The 20416-nt window shown below is 37.8% G+C and overlaps 2 protein-coding genes across 2 annotated transcripts in view; both read left to right on the top strand.

Moving 5' to 3' along the window:
- LOC111194722 (vitellogenin-like) overlaps positions 1 to 20416 on the top strand; it is a 291932-nt gene that overhangs the window by 209764 nt on the left and 61752 nt on the right. The window lies entirely within an intron of this gene.
- On the top strand, positions 1755 to 17016 carry steap4 (STEAP family member 4). Its single transcript, XM_007236257.4, has 5 exons — positions 1755 to 2091; positions 3602 to 4053; positions 9417 to 9944; positions 13808 to 13972; positions 15634 to 17016. The coding sequence occupies exons 2-5, from the start codon at positions 3604 to 3606 to the stop codon at positions 15907 to 15909; spliced, it is 1419 nt and encodes a 472-aa protein (XP_007236319.3). The 5' UTR covers positions 1755 to 2091; positions 3602 to 3603; the 3' UTR covers positions 15910 to 17016.

Consider the following 20416-nt stretch of genomic DNA (forward strand, 5'->3'; position numbering starts at 1 on the left):
CACCCCGTGGGCAACGCTCTGTGGGCAGTGTGCTGTGAACACTGAGTAACACCATCTGTGCAGCAACAGCTGAGCAAGGCTCCTCTGTGGTGGTCTTGTGGGGTCCTGACCACTGAAAAACAGCATGAATGAAGCATAATAATAAACTATTCAGAGAACTAGGAACCCTACAGTTACTGTTATTATAGAACTAAAAACTGCTCATGTGTGACCAGTGGATCGTTGGATGTATACCATGTATGCATATACTGTATAGTACCAGTCAAAAGTTTGGATGAATGCTGAAGTGATCCAGACTATGAAGGAACACACAAGGAATCATGTAGTAACTTAGAAAGTGTTAAACAAACTACTGAAGCATTTAGGTGATCTTATCTGGGCTGTGAATTGAGTTTGGGTAGAGAGAAGTTCATCAAACAGAAGTTGTTCCCCTCACATGAACGCAGCCCTTATATCAATCTTATTGAAATCAGATTAAAAATCCAACACTTTGCTCTAGCTATCGCACAATATCATTCATTAATGATGATCTTAAAATCATCAGTAAATCATTGGCTAATAGACTATAGTAGAATCAGTTATACCATCTATTATCCATCCAGATCAAACAGGATTTATTAAGGGATGGCAATCTTCAGATAATATGCGTGGTTTATTTAACATTATTAATATCTCCCAGAGAAAAAAATGGAAACAATTATAGTGCAAGCATTCGATAGAGTAAATTGGAATTTTCTGTTTATAGTTCTCGAAACATTTGGATTTGGTAATAATTTCATTCAGTGGATTAAGACATTTATATCATTCTCCTAAAGCCGTAATCAACAAAATTGAATTGGATGTTTGAAGGTAATATTTTTTATGAGCCTTATACATAAACCAAAACATTTTAAAGTCAACTCAATCGCTAATGCAGCTTTGCCATCAAGCTGCCGGCGCTCAGAGGGAGCACAATTGGCCGTGCTCCTTCCAGGTGGGTAGATGGCGCTCTCTCTCCCCACATCACTCCTAGGGTGATGTCCGCAGCACAGGGCATCTGTGAGCTGATGTATCAGAACAGAGTCGCTGCGCTTTCCTCCAAGCACGCTGGCTGCTCTGCAATGCTGCATCAGCAGCAGCTCGAAAAGAAGCGGTGGCTTCCCCACATGTACGGGAGGAGGCATGTGTTAGTCTTCACCCTCCTGGTGTGTTGGGGCATTACTAGTGATAGGGGGAGTCCTAATGAGTGGGTTCGGTAATTGGCAGTGTAAATTGGGGAGAAAATGGGAAAAATTAGAAATAAAATTATAAAAAAAAGTAAAAAAGTAAACTCAATCATAGAAGTTCAATAATTTCAACTGATAAAACAGTGTATTTTATGAATGACTGTAATGTTTTCTAGTAATAATTCTTACAGCCCTTTTCTGTAGAAAAAGAATAGAATTTGTAATTGTTTTACATGCTTTTCCCCAGACTTCAATACAGTAGATACAATACATATAGACTGAATTGATCTCAAAAATGCACAAAAACAAAAACAATCAAACACACACACAAAATCAAGTGCAATCTCAAGGCCAACACTTTTCCGACAATCCGGAATTTCCCACATGCCCCACATGGGGGGGAAACCGCAGCCACAGTATGATCTGTCCTGCTTGAACCTGCCCCTAATCCCACCCCTAAAAAGAAAGTGAAGAATACAAAATAAATAAATGCCCCCACACACACACAGCAGACACACACACACACATAAGGGGCGGGAATTATTCTTCAGTCACCCCCAGGGTTTTTAAGGCAGTACACTCTTGTGTGACCAGAGGAAATCACTTCAGAAGGCTGGAGGATTCCTCTGCAGTGGAACACTTTCCACCCCCGGTACCTGGAAACACTGTGCATGCAGAAGAGGAAGAGCCAAAACTCTGCAGCGGAAAGTGAATGCAGACCGCCAGTATCTGTGACTCACCGATTCCGCAATAAGAAGAATTAAACAGAGCAGTCTGTTTACAATTAAGACATTGCTGAGTTTTATAAGCTGAAGGATTTATATTTAAGGACGAGATTTGCTGACAGGGACGTCTTTGAGCACCACTGGAAGACATTTCTTCGCATGTAAGTAACTTACTTACCACAGTTCTAAATGAGTTTTCAGTTTCCTCAAGTTAGGATAAAAACTTTAGCCTTGAACTGAATGAAGCATTCGGGTCAAAACCCCCTTCCAGGAGGCAGCTCTGCAGAGATAAGCAGTTCTGAAACATGTGCTTTGAAGTCTCTTCTTCTTCTCTCAACAGGAGACATTCCAAACTTAAGATAACACAGTAAATGACTAATTAACTAACATAAAGCTTTTCTGATATTTAACAATTGTCATAATTATGATTAAACCCTTTAACATCCACATTAAATAGGAAAAGGAATATTGTCTTATTTTGTATTTTTGTTTAGGGCAATAATTAAAAATATTGGTGTGTATTTTTTCTTTTTTATGACTTCCAGTATTGGAAACATAGATCTCTATCAAACCTATGAAAAGTAAAGTTTTATCAATATTTGATCAACACCATTTTTTTGAAACAATAAATATACAAGTGCATAAAGGACCTATTTACTCTAGTGCTCTAGTACAAACTTAGCTACTCTATTTATACAATATTATATTTATTGTATTAAATGCAATTTTTTAATGCTATGTTGCAGAATTTGTTGCACGTTTGCACTTTATGTTTTCTATATTGTATTTTGTTCCATGTTGCACTGTGTTGGTTCTGGAGGAGCGATATTTCATTGCACTGTGTACCTGTACTCTTAAATTCACTAAATTCTAAAATATGTCCTATAAAAAAATCATGAAAATGACTTAAACACAAAAACAATATATATTTAAAAAATATCTGAATTGATTTGAAAAAGTGTATAAGTGTATTTTTTATGAATGTGGAGTGAATTAATAATAATAATAATAATAATAATAATAATAATAATAATAATAATAATAATTTAAAGTATATTTAGAAATGTGTTTCTTCTATATTGTCAGCAAACTAAGTATTTTAAAGCTGATTATTAAAGCATACAGTACATATTCTACAAACTGAAGTATATGTTCTATTTTTATCTCATTACTATGACTGTTTTTTGGTTTTAGTTTTGGTTGATTTTCTGAGAGGTTACATGTGTTATTAATTTATTTATTTTAAAAGTGTAAGCGTGTGCTAAAATAAAATATAATTCTACAACATAGGAAACAAATGTAACATAACATAGCATAAATACAGTATTTTCTTCATGAATATGGTTTTGAACAGTTTGGTTTAACAGTTATATGATTTCCCTGCTTATCTCATTACTATGATTTTTTCTTGGAGTTTTGGTTGATTTTCTGAGAGGTTACATGTGTTATGATTTATTTTAAAGGTGTGTGCTAAAATAAAATAAAATATATTTCCACAATATAAGCATAGCATAAATACAGTATATTTTTGTTATGAAGTTTAGCACAGTTGATGATTTCCCTGCTCAGATATACTCAGGTTTGTGTGATTTACACAGTATTTTACATATCTGCCTTCAGATCAATGTATAATAAATGCAGTATATACAATTTTGTTCTATTTATATGTAGATATGAAGCCAGACTCTGTTGCTATGACAGCGCTGAGCAGCCTGGGTAAGCAGGGCGCGGTGTGTATCTTCGGGACGGGGGACTTTGGCCGTTCCCTGGGTCTTCGCCTGATGCAGGCAGGGTATGACGTCGTCTACGGATCCAGAGACCCCAAAAACTCAACTCTGCTGCCCACGGGTTCCAAGGTGATGAGCCACGAGCAGGCGGCTCAGACGGCCAGGGTGATCTTCATAGCCGTCCATCGGGAGCAGTACAGCTTCCTGACCTCGCTGACCTCCGCTCTGGAAGGGAAAGTGCTGGTGGACATTAGTAACAACCTGAAGAGGGGTCTGTACCCACAATCCAACGCTGAATACCTGAGCACACTGGTACCGGGGGCAGTAGTGGTCAAAGCCTTCAACACCATCTCTGCCTGGGCTCTGCAGAATGGAGGGCTGGACGCTAACAGACAGGTATGTGAATTTATATGATTGATAATATTTTAATTAATAATTAATATTAGAAAACAAATTGCATGAAATACCCATTTATTTTATTTTATAGAATATACAATAATATTACTGTATGAATTTAATAAAGTAAAGCACATGCACAGGGGTTGGGCAGTGTGGGAGGTTTCATGGCTTAATTGGAGCAGCCTGGTTGGCAATCTTCATTAACTGCACATTGCCCCAGTAAGAGCAGAGTGTGAAGGTTCAATTAGCAGGGTAAGAGCACAGTTTTGCTCACAATATTGCAATGCACACAACATTATGTGTGACATACCAGAGTTCAAAAGAGGACAAATTGTTGGTGCACGTCTTGCTGGCGCATCTGTGACCAAGACAGCAAGTCTTTGTGATGTATCAAGAGCCACAACCACATCCAACAGGATTAACTGTGGACGCTGTAAGAGGAAGCTGTCTGAAAGGGATGTTCGGGTGCTAACCCGGATTATATCCAAAAAACATAAAACCACGGCTGATCAAATCAAGGCAGAATTCAATGTGCACCTCAACTCTCCTGTCTCCACCAGAACTGTCTGTCAGGACAATAAATTATTGTGGTCTAAAATCAGGTTTTTCAGTTTCATTGTCCAACACCTGTAGATATATATGTAGATATTTAAGCCATTTCTAACATGCATTACTTAGTTTAGGCTGTATTCAGATATCCAAGATAAAAACATATGCATTCTACACATAAGCAATTAACGTGATAAACAGACGGTTCAGTTGCACTCGCCATAGTCAGACACCAAGAACTATACTTATCATGTTGCTAACACTTGTTAACTGCAGGTATACGTGTGTGTGTGTGTGTGTGAACTGTAAAGTAAATATGTGAGACCCAAGCAGTGACTGACATGATGCAAGAGCCCAGTACAACACTACTCTGAAGTTTATAACTAGAGAAAATATCCAAAGCTGTGGAGATAGTTCAGTGCAATTATCCCTCAAAAGAATTCAAAAGTAATAAACAAGCCTTGATGTTGTTTCTTTTAAAGATTAGATGTTTTAAGCGTTTTTATTCAGTGGGTAAAAAAACAACAACAAAAAAAACACTTGAACTGTTTGTGTATTCTGAATACAGTGCATTTACACGACTATTGATACTACTATATATTTATATATATATATATATTTGTAACATTTGCATTCTTTGTATTTAAACCCTGAATATTTAATATAAGAAGATTCACAGTGTTAATCATGCTCTCTCTATTCTTGCATTAATATGGGTTTTCACTCTTCTGACTGTGAGTGATTGGAGAGAGAGATCCATTATCTCACTTGTTCTCCAGGAGTTAATGGTTCTTCTATCCATTTCTTCTGGGAAAGGAAAGGCACATAAATGGTCATTTCTGAGAACTGAGAAAAAGCCTCCCCTTTCCGAGATCTTGAGACATCAAAGATTTCTATATAAAAATCCATCCCTGCCTTGTTTAGAGCCAGTGTCTTATAATTGCTAACTGCTGAGCCAATTGCAGAATCACTCCTTGGTTATAAGAGTTTGCATTGACTAAAATGTTTCAGAAGGGCTCTGAGTGGTCCAGCAGATAACTGGTCTCAACTGTCTCAACTGCCCCTATACACATACCAATCATGAAAAAAAACAATCCATCTGTTTTCAGTTGAGTCAGCAGAAAGATTGAAAGACTACTAGCTAGCAGACTTCTTCTGAAGGAGGGATCTGTAGTTACTGTCCGTAGCTACTGTCAGCAGATGAAGAAGATTTGTGTTTGTATCAGTGTTAAGCATGAACTAGTTTGTTCATGTTTTGCCATTTAGCACAAGCTAACACGTGGTATGTGTGATAAATTCTAAGCGTAAACATGGCGTAAAAGTGTTAACCTTAGAACGCTAATGGCTATTTTTTTCAGGTGATTTTCATTGTGTTGCTGCTGTCTGAGTTGCATGGGACTTTGTTTGATGTCATTAATCCTATGGTTGATTCCCTCCTCCCATCTATGGTTTTTCAAGATTCATGCATTCAGGTGATTTTCGTCTGACGTTATTGATAGAGAGTAACATATTTTATGGGTGTAATTTACCTGATGTTAGAGTTTGTGTGTTTAAATCAGGCGCTCACATGTCCCAGCAATGGGTAGACCAAAGTCCAAGGTCCTAGCAGCATTATTTTTTTGTTACTTTTAACATTACCTGTTAAGGATTACCTGATTTTCCAATAGTTGTTCTGCTTTTTTTCATAGAGTCATCCGTGGTACCTTTTTATTGTATGTGATGTTTTATGTTGTAAAATTAAAGAAGGGATCCAAAACTTGTCATACAGTCTATACCCGACGTTAGTGATGGTGTTACTAATTTTAACATTAGTGTTCTAGGGTTAAACGGCTAAATCTAAAAGGGACTAAAACGGGCAAGAACAGAACTGGTGATTTTGTGCAAAGTACGTCATGAACATGTTTTGCCCATTTAGCCCATAGACCTATTTTAACTTTTAACTATTGGTTATTAATATGTCTGAGCTGCATGTTCGAACCCCCACTCATGCAGCTCTGCCGTCAAGCTGCCGGCGCTCAGAGGGAGCAAAATTGGCCTTGCTCTCTCTGGGTGGGTAGATGGCGCTCTCTCCCCAAGTCGCTCTTAGGGTGATGTCCGCAGCACAGGGCGTCTGTGAGCTGATGTACCGGAACCAAGTCACTGCGCTTCGAAAAGCTGCTCAAAAAGAAGCGGTGGCTGACTTCACATGTATCAGAGGAAGCATGTGTTAGTCTTTAACCTCCTGGTGTGTTGGGAAATTACTAGTGATAGGGGGAGTCCTAATGAGTGTAAACTGAGGAGAAAATGGGAAGAAATTGAAATAAAATTAACAATATGTCTGAGCTGATTAACATATCATTTTTGATTGATTTTTGATTAGTTGAGGCTATAGGTTTTTTGGTGGTCATTTGGTAAGAAGGACCACATGAAGACACTGGTAACTATAAAAATAGATGCATTGCTTTGGATAATTTGGATGCAATAGTGATATTTGAGTCAGCTTATCATCTAAACAAGCTAAGCAAACATAGAAGCTAAACCTAAACAGCACCGAGGCACTGTCCTAATCTGTACCTAATCCTGAAACTCTTTCAGCTTTTCAGAGGAACAAAGGGCAAAGTAAAGAAATTGATCCCAAAAAAACGCCTCAAAACAAAAATTCCAGTGCTGTGTAATAATTAAACCAACCTTGGTGCCTCCGGGCTGTAGCCAGGCCAAACACAACTCACGGGCCTGGAACACTAGAATTTCCAACCAGTGCTGTCTACTGTCATATTAATGGCCGTGCTCAAAACATCCTGCACGCTGTCATACATGTTAAATTAGCCTCGGCAGACGGGGATGTATGTTCGAAACACATCAGAGAGGCATTGCACCTCAGGAGACGATGGCGTGATGCAGGAGTTTTGTTCTCAGCTGTCAGAAAAGCTGTGGGAAAGGTTCAGACTTCATGCTTCAAGTACCATCTCATCACCGCAGCGAGGAAGCAGGAGCACAGCATGGAACCCGGAGTACAAAAAAGTTAGACACTCGCAATGGCAGGGCAACATGAATATGTGTGTGAGTGTGTGTGAGGATGTGTGTGTGTGAGCATGTTACCATTGTTAGCGCTTATTACTGGTGAAATGAGGCCAGTGCTGTGAGAAAATGTGACTCTACAGGAGGGGGTTAGGGGAATTGGGTTCATGTCAAGTCTAAACTCAAGCAAGCAATTATGACCTCCCCCTGTGAGTCACTGACCATGTTAGGTTAGTGTGCGTGTGTGTGTGTGTCCAAATTACGATGACCAGGTAAACAAGAGCAAGCTAATGTTTAACTTTAAGCAAAGTAGCTGATGTCACAACACAACACACGTGTACACATCCTCCTCTCTGTGCTTTCATTTCATCAGTTGTAATTATCTACTTATACTCGGTTGGAAAAAATGGGCTCTACAGTATGCATCCCTGCTTTTTACTGTATTTGGCATATTTTGCTGAATCTGTGCCAATTCTGTCCCCAGAAATGTATAAACATGCACACAAAATAATAATAAAAAATATATATATATTTTTTTTCATCAAGCATAGTGTCTTATACATTGACCTAATTGCAAAAAATATATATATGTCACTTAAAACATTAATAAAAACTAATTTGAAGACTGAAAAAATAGCATTTGTTACCTGTCCCCACTCTCTAACTATAAACTTTACCATGAAATATAATTATTAAAGATGTACTTTTTTTGCATTGTTGTGCAATCTATAATATTTAAGTTAAAATACACATTAATTAGTTGTGTCCCTGTGTTTTCACTTATTCCTGTTACCATAAAACATTACCCCATCTATAACATCCGGAACATTCTACTACAAGTCACATCTACAACGGGAAGTGACATCAAATTAAGTTCCCTCATTAATTTTTTTCTGTATATTTGATCTTATTGTGACTTAAATATGACTGATGATGTTAATCTGAACAATCTGTCCTGCTAACTAAATTCATAAAGATCTTATTTGCTTATTTTAAAATACAAATTTTGGGAAAATTACTAGAATGTACTTAGTGTCCTCCTGCTATTAGCATAGCCACAATTTAGCTGTTTTGTATTGTTTGTTTTTACTAATTCTATGCTAAAAACTCATTCCTGTTACTTTAATTCCTGTGACTCAAAACATAACAAGTAACAGAAATGAGTGCCAGTAACAGGAGTGAGGTCCATTAACAGGAGTGAGTGCCATTAACAGGAGTGAGTTCCAGTAACAGGAGTGAGTGCCATTAACAGGAGTGAGTTCCAGTAACAGGAGTGAGTGCCATTAACAGGAGTGAGTTCCAGTAACAGGAGTGAGTTCCAGTAACAGGAGTGAGTGCCATTAACAGGAGTGAGTGCCATTAAAAGGAGTGAGTTCCAGTAACAGGAGTGAGTGCCATTAACAGGAGTGAGTGCCATTAACAGGAGTGAGTTCCAGTAACAGGAGTGAGTGCCATTAACAGGAGTGAGTTCCAGTAACAGGAGTGAGTGCCATTAACAGGAGTTTACTTTTTGCCATAGATATCAATTATTTGAACATGCAGTCAACCATTTATTCAAAATAAACACTTTCTTTTTTATTTTTTTTAACATGCTTTTTAAATGTCACATGAGTTTTGTAATCATTTTCGGCTTAGAAACCTTTATTATAAAAATTACGTAAAGTAAAGCTGCCTGAGATCGACCAGTTCATGATGTGAATAGTTAAATACATACAAGATTATGTGCATTTTTTACAGTAAAAACTCTCATTGAAAAGTTACATAGTTGTAAAAACTGGGCAGAATAATATTTCTATATCTGCCCCACTTTCCAGGTGCTAATCTGTGGTGACCATGCCGATGCTAAGCAGTCAGTGGTGGACATTGCCCAGAGTCTTGGGCTCACCGCTCTGGACCGTGGATCTCTGAGAGCAGCTTCCGAGCTGGAGGACATCCCGCTTCAGCTCTTCCCCATGTGGAGACTGCCCTTCCGCATCGCTGTCGGACTCCTCGCGGCGTTCTTCTTCTACGTTCTCGTCCAAGACGTGATCTACAAAGGGGTCACGGAGGGAAAGGACATCTCCTTCCGCATCATGATCTCTTTGGCCAACAAGGCGATCCCGATGGTGGCCTTGGTGATGCTGGCGCTGTGCTATTTGCCGGGCATCATGGCGGCCTTCTTGCAGCTCTACAATGGCACTAAGTACCGCCGCTTCCCGGACTGGCTGGACAGATGGATGCTGTGCAGGAAGCAGCTGGGATTGCTCGCTCTAGCCTTCGCTTTTGTGCATGTGCTCTACACCTACGCCATCCCCATCAGATACTACGTATTCCACCGCAGGTTCACCTTCACTTCTACAATGGTGAGTGATTTATATCCCAGACAACCTTCATATATGGCTCACGTGGGTGAAACATGGGCTAGGTGGGTTCAGGGTGGGCATGTGCTCTGAGTGGGTTTTCAGATTTACCAAAAATCATTAATATCAGACAAATACTGTATAACCAGAGTAACTAAAAAAAATCCACTAACTGTGATCAATCACACTTTTTGGAAAGGTAAGTTCAACTGCGCTAACCACAACCAGGCCTGATTACTGCCAGACCTGTAGAATCAAGAAAACACTAAACTACAACCTGTCTGACAACATGAAGCAGATAAAATATCTCAAAAATTAAAGAAATAAAAAAAAAACAGATGAGAAAACAAAGTCATCGATCATCTATCAGTCTGGAAAATGTTCAGTCTGAACAAAGTCATTTTAAGGCTTTGGGACTCCATTGAAACCACAGTGAGAGCTATTATACACAAATGGAGAAAACATAGAACACTGATCAACCTTCCTAGCAGTATTCAGCCCCAAAAGGGCATGGGCAACTCATCCAGGAGGTCACGAAAGAACCCAGAACAATATTGAAAGAACTGCAGGTCTCACTTTAGCCTCAGTTAAAGTCTAATGTGTTAATGTTTCAGTAATAAAAAAGTGACTGGTCAAAAATTGTCTTCATGTGAGAGTTGCAAAAAAACACTGCTGAGCAAAAAGAACACAACGGCCCCATGTTTACTGTAAAACCCAAATGGTTCCAATATTTAACCACCCCAATCCCATCACTGACATCCGTATTTGGGATACAGATGGGACAAAACTACAGGCGCCACATGGGCATGTTAACTAGGTGTAAATGGTGTAAATCACTGGTTATCAACTCCAGTTTTTTTTTGGATACTACCTTGCTCTAGAGCATGCCCAGTTGTTCCATCAAGGCATATTCATTTACTGAACATAAAAGTTTTTTGTTTTTTTTTCTTTAGATCAGCTTTAGATCAGTGCTCTTCATCCCTAGCCCAAGTTTCAAAATTTGTTAGATCGCATTAAAAAAATGGGTATGACATGTTCTAAATAAAAAAAGTACCAGATTACATGCAATGCCATGTTGTGCCTGTATGGGTGGGCCAGCTTGGAACCAGAAAATTTGGTCCACAGTCAGCGCTCATGTAAGATTAATGTGGGCTGTAAAGATGAGGCCCATTTGGAAAGCCCAATTGGGATACACTAAAAAAAAACATTAATCTATTCAGAGTCCTAGTCCACCTGGAACCCACCTAGCCCACATTCCACCCATCAAAATGTTGTCTACGTAGATCTTTAGGAAGAAGGTTAAATTACTGTTGTTTCCTGCAAAACTCCCATCAGTATGCTGTGATAGCCACTGGTTACTCTACTGCCAGTGTAGCACTTAAATATGAGATTCTCGCTATGCCTCCACTGCTTCCAAAAAAGTTGTAGAACAATCAGAATGATGGCAGCTAGAAGTAGCACCACTGTTACTATAAAGGCTCTTCACAGTCTGATTACTGGGGCTTATAGATGGCATGAAATCAAGTTACAAAGCCCAAGACTTGTCCGTCTACTCAAGTATGCACACTACAGAGAATGACCCAGAATCGGCCATGATGAATCCAACCAGTGTGCCATCACTCCAAGCACTGATTCAAGCAGAAACTCAGCAGACACTTGAATAATGTATGGCCCAACATAAATGTGACTCCGCTGAATAAATAATAAAGAAGAAGCTAAATAATTATGCCGTTATGACTGAGAAATGATGAGATACACAGGAGAAAACTTGGACATAGTTGGCAACATCCATTGGGTTTCATCAGGAAGTGAAATAACAGCCCAAAGGGTCTCTGCTCAAAACTTGTCACTTACAGTAGCTGGCGTAGACACTGTCATTATGAGTGAGGGTTAGAACTTTTACTCTGGCATGTGAGTGCTCCAAGCACAAATGTAGAGATGTTATTGGCAGCCTGTGAAATGTGAAAAGGCCCAGGAAGCGTCTCAGTTGTTATGTGGAGACACATCCTGCAATAGTCTGAGGATAAATAATTGATTCTTCATTATTTTTGTAAAGAACTTGGACGATATATTTGTAAAGATAGCAGGAATCCTATATATTGATATATTTCTGTGCATTGAAAAACATGTATCCCCAATACAGAAGCTGCTTTAACACAGAATGCTGAAAATTTGCCAGTGCGCTTTCAAACTGGTGCAAAGGTGGAAAGTTACATTCACTGATATTACTGTAATTGAGTAGATTTTGTAAGTAATTTGTAATTTTTAAAATTGTTTTTAAATTAGGAAAGTTTACTTTTACTCAAGTTTTTTTTTACACGACAAGTAATTTACTGCTACATTGGAAAACTATATAAATAAATAAATGTTTTGCTTTGTTCCCCATGGCAGCGCAGCTAAACTTCTCCATGCGGTGTTAATTACGGTTAGCGTCAGAGACGCTGTGTAAATCAGCTGTGTAGCCTGGGGTCTGTGTGCGCGGATCCGGGGAACCGGTGTTCTGTCGAGTTATGCTACCCATCCATATGTGCATTTTTACAGCACTGCGCATGCGCCGACCAACAGTTTTTTGTATGATTTCATGTTTTTAATGATCATTTCTTAAGTTTTTATTGGGAACATTAAACAATCTGCTTGGATGTTAAAAAAACATGTAAATAGCAGTTAAAACAAAGCAATGGCAAGTTAAAAAATAACAATGAACTGTAAAACTATAAAAATACGGTTTATAGTCACATATATGACCATAACTTTTTAACTTTTAAACAGTAAAGAAAAAAAATGGATCACAGAAACCTATGCCACTTGTTCTTGAAAATGTTTTATGGGGTGGTCTTAACAAATACTGCCTGAAAGCTCCAAATTATTTAATTTAATAATTATTTAATTTATGATTTGTACTTTTTTACATCAAATAATTAAAAGTAACTATGTAACTTTTACTCAAAGTACATTTTAAATTGAGTACTTTTTTACTTTTACTCGAGTAGATTTTTAGATGGATACTTTTACTTTTACTTGAGCCGAATTTTAGCAAAGTAAAGGTACTTTTACTTAATTACAATTTTTCAGTACTTTTTCCACCTCTGGTTTTCAATGGGACGTGGTTGTGAGCAGTAAACTGTGTCTTATCAGCAGTTTAGTTTAATTATAAAGAATTATATTTGATATATGAATTGGATCGAGACCAGATTAAGTTCTCACCACAAGCGAACCGCTGCAGAAAACTGGGTGGTGTAATTAGTTGCATAAAAAAAAAATAAGAATGCGTTACTGATTACAAATGAATTGTGTGTGTTGATGCTTTAATGTTGACAGCCCTAAATTAAACACACACACACACAATTTATTTGGAAGAGACAGAAAACACTGCTGTTAATGCCCAAATGCAGCTAGTTGGAGACGGGGGTCGTGTTGATTCGATGGAGCCGTTTTAATGCAGCTTAAGGGACAGTTTGTGGAATTTAAAAAAATGAAAAAACCTGCAAAATGATACTGGTAAATAAGTCTGTTGAAATACAGCTGATTTAATGTTACAGGGTTAATGGTAGGGTAAGTGTAGAAAAATATAGATGTAGATTAAATGTAATAGGTTTTAAAATAGATTAGTATTTAATTTGTATTAAATAGATAATTATATGTACATTAGTTAAATATAAGATGGGTAATCATCTACACAGCGTCTTTAGAAGACCCTCAAAATAAAGTGTTACTAAAGCCTTCTGAAACCGAGCCAAATAAACCCACTGATGCAGACTTTAAGCCTTCCTCCCACACAGTGCATGTACTGTACACTGCTCCTTATGCTGACTGACAGACGCTACAGTTTACTCATGATTATTTAATAATAACTGTCTCTGTTCCAGATTAAAGAGAACAAAACGTACGAGTTTGACAACGTCATGGCCTGGCGCTCAGACTCCTACCTGGCCATGGGAATGCTGGGATTCGCATTGTTTGTTTTGCTGGGAATTACATCCCTGCCATCTGTCAGCAACTCACTCAACTGGAGAGAATTCAGCTGTATACAGGTATTACACTCAGAGCTCTATGAATATTTCACAGCATGACAAGCCCTGAATCACAGACAGCAGTCATAATGAGATTCTGCATACAAACATCTTATCATGGGTTATTTTACATAAAGATACACTGTTATCATGTTAAGTAAGTCAACTGTTACATGATGTACTGTAATATAATATATAAATTAATAACTTACATTCTGTTATATAAAAAAAACTTTAAGACTTTTTAATTGAAAAGTAACAATAATTTATTTCCAGTCATATATATATATATATATATATATATATATATATATATATATATATATATAGGGCTCTGGAAAGAGACCACTTAAAATTATGAGTTCCTTTCATTTTACCAAATGGAAATCCACTGGAATATAATCAAGAGGAAGATGGGTGATCATAAGCCATTAAATCAAACTGAACTGCTTGAAGTTTTGCACCAGGAGTAAAGGCATAAAGTTATCCAAAAGCAGTGTGTAAGACTAGTGTAGGAGAACATGCCAAAAAGCATGAAAACTGTGAATAAAACCAGGGTTATTTCACCAAATATTAATTTCTGAACTCTTCTTTATTTCTCATTTTCTGTAAATAAATGCTCTAAATGACAATATTTATATTTGGAATTTGGAAGAAATATTCATAATGAAACACAGTACTGCTCATGCAAAGAAATCATTATTGTTACATCATTAACAATTTAAAATTAGGTTACAATAAGTTAACTGAAGAGCATATATGAATAGGTAGGATAGGGGGACAGATTGCAAAATGAATTATAGCTATAACATTCATGCACTTCCCATCCCACGTAGCTTGTTTTAACATGGTTAACATGCAGACTACAGTCCGATTGTCACGCCCTTGCCCTGTTTTCTGTGTTTATTTAACCTCTGCACGTGCCCTGGGTGTATCCTGTCTCCTCCTCTGTTGTTCACCTGTTCATTTGTAGCTCCGCCCCCTAGTCCCAGCTGTTTCCTGTTTCCCGTTCGTGTCCACCACTATTTATAGTCCATGTTTCCTTTCTTGTTGGTCGGTTCTTGTACATCTTTACATTTGTTTGGTTGATGATTTTCCTTAGTTCCCAGTCTATGTTTGCTTATTTCATTTTATTTCTGTTTAGTTATCTTGTTCCCATTTTGTAAATAAACTTGCATTTGCATCCGCTTTCCACGTCCTCTCCCTGCTCCTGCGTCAACGCTGACATCGATATTCTTGCATCTGAACGGCAACAGAGCTAGCGCTCAGTGCGATTAGTGGCTAATGCTAATGCTGCTCCAGCAGTGCCAGCCGGGGATAGCAGCAGGCTTACAGGCTGGTAATACTCACCTGGATGGCCAAAAAGCTAGTGCTTCGCAAGGTTAACAGCTAATGCTAACACTGCTGGAGAACTAAACTGAATCTCCTGTATAATGCTGCACTTCAGAAGAGTGGATTGGCTTTACTGCTCCTTACTGTCTGACTGGTAAAATTCATATATAGCACACTGGATTATAAGGCACACTGATGATTTTTGGGAAAATATAAATATTTTAAGTGTGCATTATAGTGCAAAAAAAATGAACTAAGAACAAATTATAGAAAATTCTCTGGAGGATATTGGTGTATGAGGCCAATTGTTAGTAAAACCTTTAACTTATCCATGCCCTCTCTTCTCTCAGTCTAAATTAGGTCATGTGACCCTTCTGCTGTGCACAGCTCATGTCTTCCTGTATGGATGGGAAAAATTTCTGCGACCGTCGGCCTACAAGTGGTTTACCCCGCCGAGCTACATGATGTCCCTGGTGGTCCCCTGTGTGGTTCTGATTCTGAAACTGCTTCTGATCACTCCGTGCATGGACCGAACCATCACCAGAATACGGCAGGGCTGGGAGAGACCGGCTAAAGGTGGCACAGCAGGCAAGGATGCGAAGAGTAGTCGGCCGCTCATTCTGTAAAGGACTCTGAATGCACAGTGTGTTCTCTGAATGCATGATCTACAGCTTACACCCTTTAAAGCAACACTATGTAACATTTTAACCTTAAAACTGCAGTTTAAATATCATTGTGATGCTCCACTGACGCCGCTAACTGCACTTAAATGACCGTGGTGAACTCACAAAAAATGTATCACTGCATAACTCAAGTTAAAATATTTGTGTAATATTACTATACTGCCTTATATCACATGCTTCTTTCACTTTCAGTAATGGTTCTCCATCTCTCAGCTTGTCCAAAAAGGCATGTATTAAGAGTGTCCTTTAGGGGTGGCCCAAAGAACTTAAATACACTTCTGGACTGTAGGGGGAGCCCAGGAGCAAGAAATACCCATTCTCACGTAATGCTTCTTTACAGGAATCTTTTGATAAAATCTTTAAAGAAATATATTTGTAAATAGAATGTAAAGAACAATTTTGAAGTACGGATATCATGGAAAAATGAAATGTTCTCACTTTTTTTACGCACAATATATATATATATATATATATTAATAGGTCAACTAGAAAATAGCAGTATATGTAAACATAGCTCACACCCCAGTCTATACAGCACATAAATATATATGCTAATTAAGCTGCATAAATTGCTGCTTTATATTGGTTTATATTTTTGTAATTTCACAACTGCCAACACTTTTTAATACAATAGATCTGCTTACTCATTTACAGTAAATTTTAAAAAAGTGTTTTAAAGATTTGTGAATGATTCACAGATCATTTACATACAATATATCAGTTTTAAAGGCAAATTTGAAAAAAATAAAACAGTGTCAGTGGCCCTTGTTCATTTTGCTTAATTAAGCAATGCATTATTTTTTGTTTGTTTATGGCACTTAAAACATCACAATTGTCAGAAGTGAACCTCAGGGATAAATAAATGTTGGATATGGGCCTTTAAAAGAACATATAACATTCCTGTAATGTGATTTTATGCAAAAAAAAAAAAAAAACACCTCTAAATCTGTATCAAGCTTCTATCAGCACTGAAACACTGGACTCTTGTATGTATTCCTCTCCTTTCAGGGTCTTTGTGTTCGTAAATAAAATACTAAAATGCTATAAAGATATATTTGTCCTCGGTTTGTCTTTGGAAACATTTTTGGATTGTTTTAGTTGCTTACTAAAGATCTATAGAGAGTTATGTCATCATCACAACATAACTAATATAGTTGAGATGAAAGAACATTTATCTTGTGATCTCCCATTTCTCTCTGTTTTCTCTCTGTTTTCCAGACTCTCAAATCATTATTAATGATTTAACATCAGACAGAGTGCTCACTGGGTTGGGTAATATGGCAATATGGCAGTATTTTATCATAACATGATCATGATGATAACTGAGGATATTATTCATGCTTAAAGAATGAACCTAACTGTACATTTTATTACAGATAATGTAATTAGAACTTATTAATTGGATGATGTGCAGCAAAAACAGAATGAAAATCACTGTGTTATGCATGAAAGAAAGAATACGTATTTGAATGGCAATTTGTAATAATTTGCCACTGCTGATGCATTTTGTTGCTAAAATGTGTTAAAGCATTATGAGAAATATTGTGGGCCTTTTTTTTAGCAATTTGTAGTGCACCAGTCAATGACGCATCACGCGGCTTGATTTAGGGCATGTCTTGCAGCTTGTTGGTGTATCTTTGTTATCGTTAGTTCCATGTAAAAACTGCGTTAAAGCTACGTGGGATGAACCGCTAGCTGATAGCGCCCTGGGTTACTCAGGGTTCCACAGTATGCGATACGGTTAGCGGCTAATGCTGCTGCACCCAGCCTTAGTGCTGAAGAAGCTTCAGTGAAAACTTACTCTCAAACAAAATACTGGAAATCTAAGCTTACAGTAAATAAACAGAAGTGCTTTACTCACCTAAATAAACACGGTTTACAAATTACAGTTTTGTTTACTTAGGTGCTTCCCTCAGCTTCCCAAGTAGAAGGGAAACTTGGCAATACCCCCTGCTCACTTCGATTTAGGCATCCTTACTAGTGTCGCTTAATGTGCCTTATAGTCAGAAATATATGGTACAATGTAGACATTAAATTATAGTAAGAAATAAAGATTAAAGATATAAGCCTATAAGCAGGGCTCTCAAGTTTTGAAGTTTGGTGGGCGTGAGATGGGGGGGGGGGGGTGGGTGGGGGGGGGGTGGGGGGGAGGGGTTACTTTCTAATCGGACAGTTCTTCACACCTGACACTCTGGCTGAAACTCCACCCTCTTTGACTAGGTCTGCCTAACAACAAAGCGATCTATATTCTGATTGGCTCAACGAGAGTACATTATAATATACAGCCGATGGATTGGCAAGCTTGAGAAATACCATGTGTGGCGTGTGAGCGTGTGAACTCCCTGAGGTGCGTGTGTCACACGCTCAAAGCGTGAGACTTAAGAACACTGCTACACTGAAAAAAGAGAATTGTTGGACCAACTTAAAAAAATTACTTCAGTTGGTAACACATAAATAAATTAAGTTTTTTACAAATTAAGTAAACAAGTTAGATTAACACAATTTCTTAGCTCAACATAATTATTTGATTACTTTCAAGTTGACAGTTTTCATTATCTCAACTTAGGTAGTATTCTCAACATATTTGGTATACTATTATTGAACTGTCAATACTGACAGTATAATACTGGAGCAGCATAAGAGTAAACCCAGCAAAGAGTAAACTCTGTAGCTTAAAGTCAGCATACTGTGATCACTAGAAACACAGAATAAAGTTAATGTGCTCTTACAGCTCTACAACACTGAGACCCGGAAATCAAATTATATTATAATACTGCACGCCCATGATAAGTTAGCTTTGGGCAATAGACAACACAAAGATGGTAAGTAAGGGAGAGGCCACACCCAATATGCAAATATATGGTGCCAGGAGCCTATAGGAAAGCTGCATGAACCAACATTGTAGAAAGATCATTGACACAGGTAGTGATTAAAAGTTGGTTGAAATCATACAAGGTTACATTCAGGTTGAAGTTCTCTGAACACATTTTATTTAGTTATACTGGCCGGTAAGTTCACTCCACTTAATAATATTAGTTTCCACTGACTAAAACACAGAATCACTTTTTACAGTGTAAAAGGCAATAAAATGGTCTCAACGTAACATTAAAAAGTTGGTCTGGAGCCGGACTGCAATTAGTCTGGCAGGTCTCCTCAGCATTGTGTGAATTTACATAAATACACACCACTGCACCACTGAGCTCAGCTTCTTACTTTACTTCAGCAGCTCTACTGACCAGCAGCACAGCCCCTCAGATTAACATCCGAGGACCTACAGTATAAACTGGCCTGTGAAACAAACAAGAGTAGCCAATGGCTAAACGGCCCGCAGAGACACGCTTTTCTCCTGAACGGAGAGCTCAGTCGGGTTGACTGCACTGAATCAAAACACTGGGAACAATACAGCGTGTGCTAAGTGTGCAGGAGCACTGGTAGGATTTCAGTGTCAGGGCTGTGTTACATTATTAATGCTAAGAGCTGAAAGCAGACTGTACACCCTCTACTACACAGAGCACAGCTAATAATTGATGTACACACACACAATCAATGGTTCGTGATTATTGCTTGATATAAAGTGCTACAGTGAACTGATAGGCCCATGTTGTGACCACAATGACACTAGAAAATCCAATAAGAAAAATCTATTTTATGTGTCTTTTTTTATTTCTCAAATTGATTCCGTTATTATCTTGAGAAAAAGGCTCTGCTAGCTCTGTTAGGAAAACAATGCCTGTTACATATTGAGAGAACCAGTGAAATAAACATATCACAGCAAAACAAAATAGCCTGTAATAGGGCTTTAGGGAATGAACATGGTGCCAAGAGGTTCATGTTTTTCAGTACCAGGAAGTTCTACTCTATATAGCAAAACTTCTAAACAGGCAGTAGACAATCTGTGTATGTGCCTTTGAACACCTGTATTAGCAATGGATGCAACTAATAAGTAGGTAAATGTAGGGGTGGTCAATATAGCCCTAAAATAATATCACAATATTTCAGGGTATTTTTTGTGATAACAATATTTTCCATAATATGGCAAAACATTGACACATTTTTAAATTAATTTCAAGAACAAAATACTGCAACTAATGAAATATAAAAGTTTGGTAACACTTTACTTGGATGGTCCATTTTATGAAGCTCAACTGACATTCAACTGCATGTCTATAAAATGCGATTGAACTGAAAGGTGAAAGTAAATGATTCTCTATTGAATGTAACCCGACATCCAACTCTAATCCAAACTCTAATCTCAACTAAGCTTAATTTTAGCATTGGGTTTAGAGTTAGATTTTAAGTTTAGGTTAAGGTTAGGGTTAGGGTCAAGTGTAGGGTTAGATTTTAGGGTTGATTAAGGGTTAAGGTTAGGGTTAGGTGTAGAGTTAGATTCTAATTTGAATCATTTACATTCAACATAGGGTTAAGTTGCATTTAATAGACGTTCAGTTGA

The sequence above is a fragment of the Astyanax mexicanus genome, chromosome 1 (genome assembly GCF_023375975.1).
Source record: "Astyanax mexicanus isolate ESR-SI-001 chromosome 1, AstMex3_surface, whole genome shotgun sequence".
In the NCBI taxonomy this organism is placed as follows: domain Eukaryota; kingdom Metazoa; phylum Chordata; class Actinopteri; order Characiformes; family Acestrorhamphidae; genus Astyanax; species Astyanax mexicanus.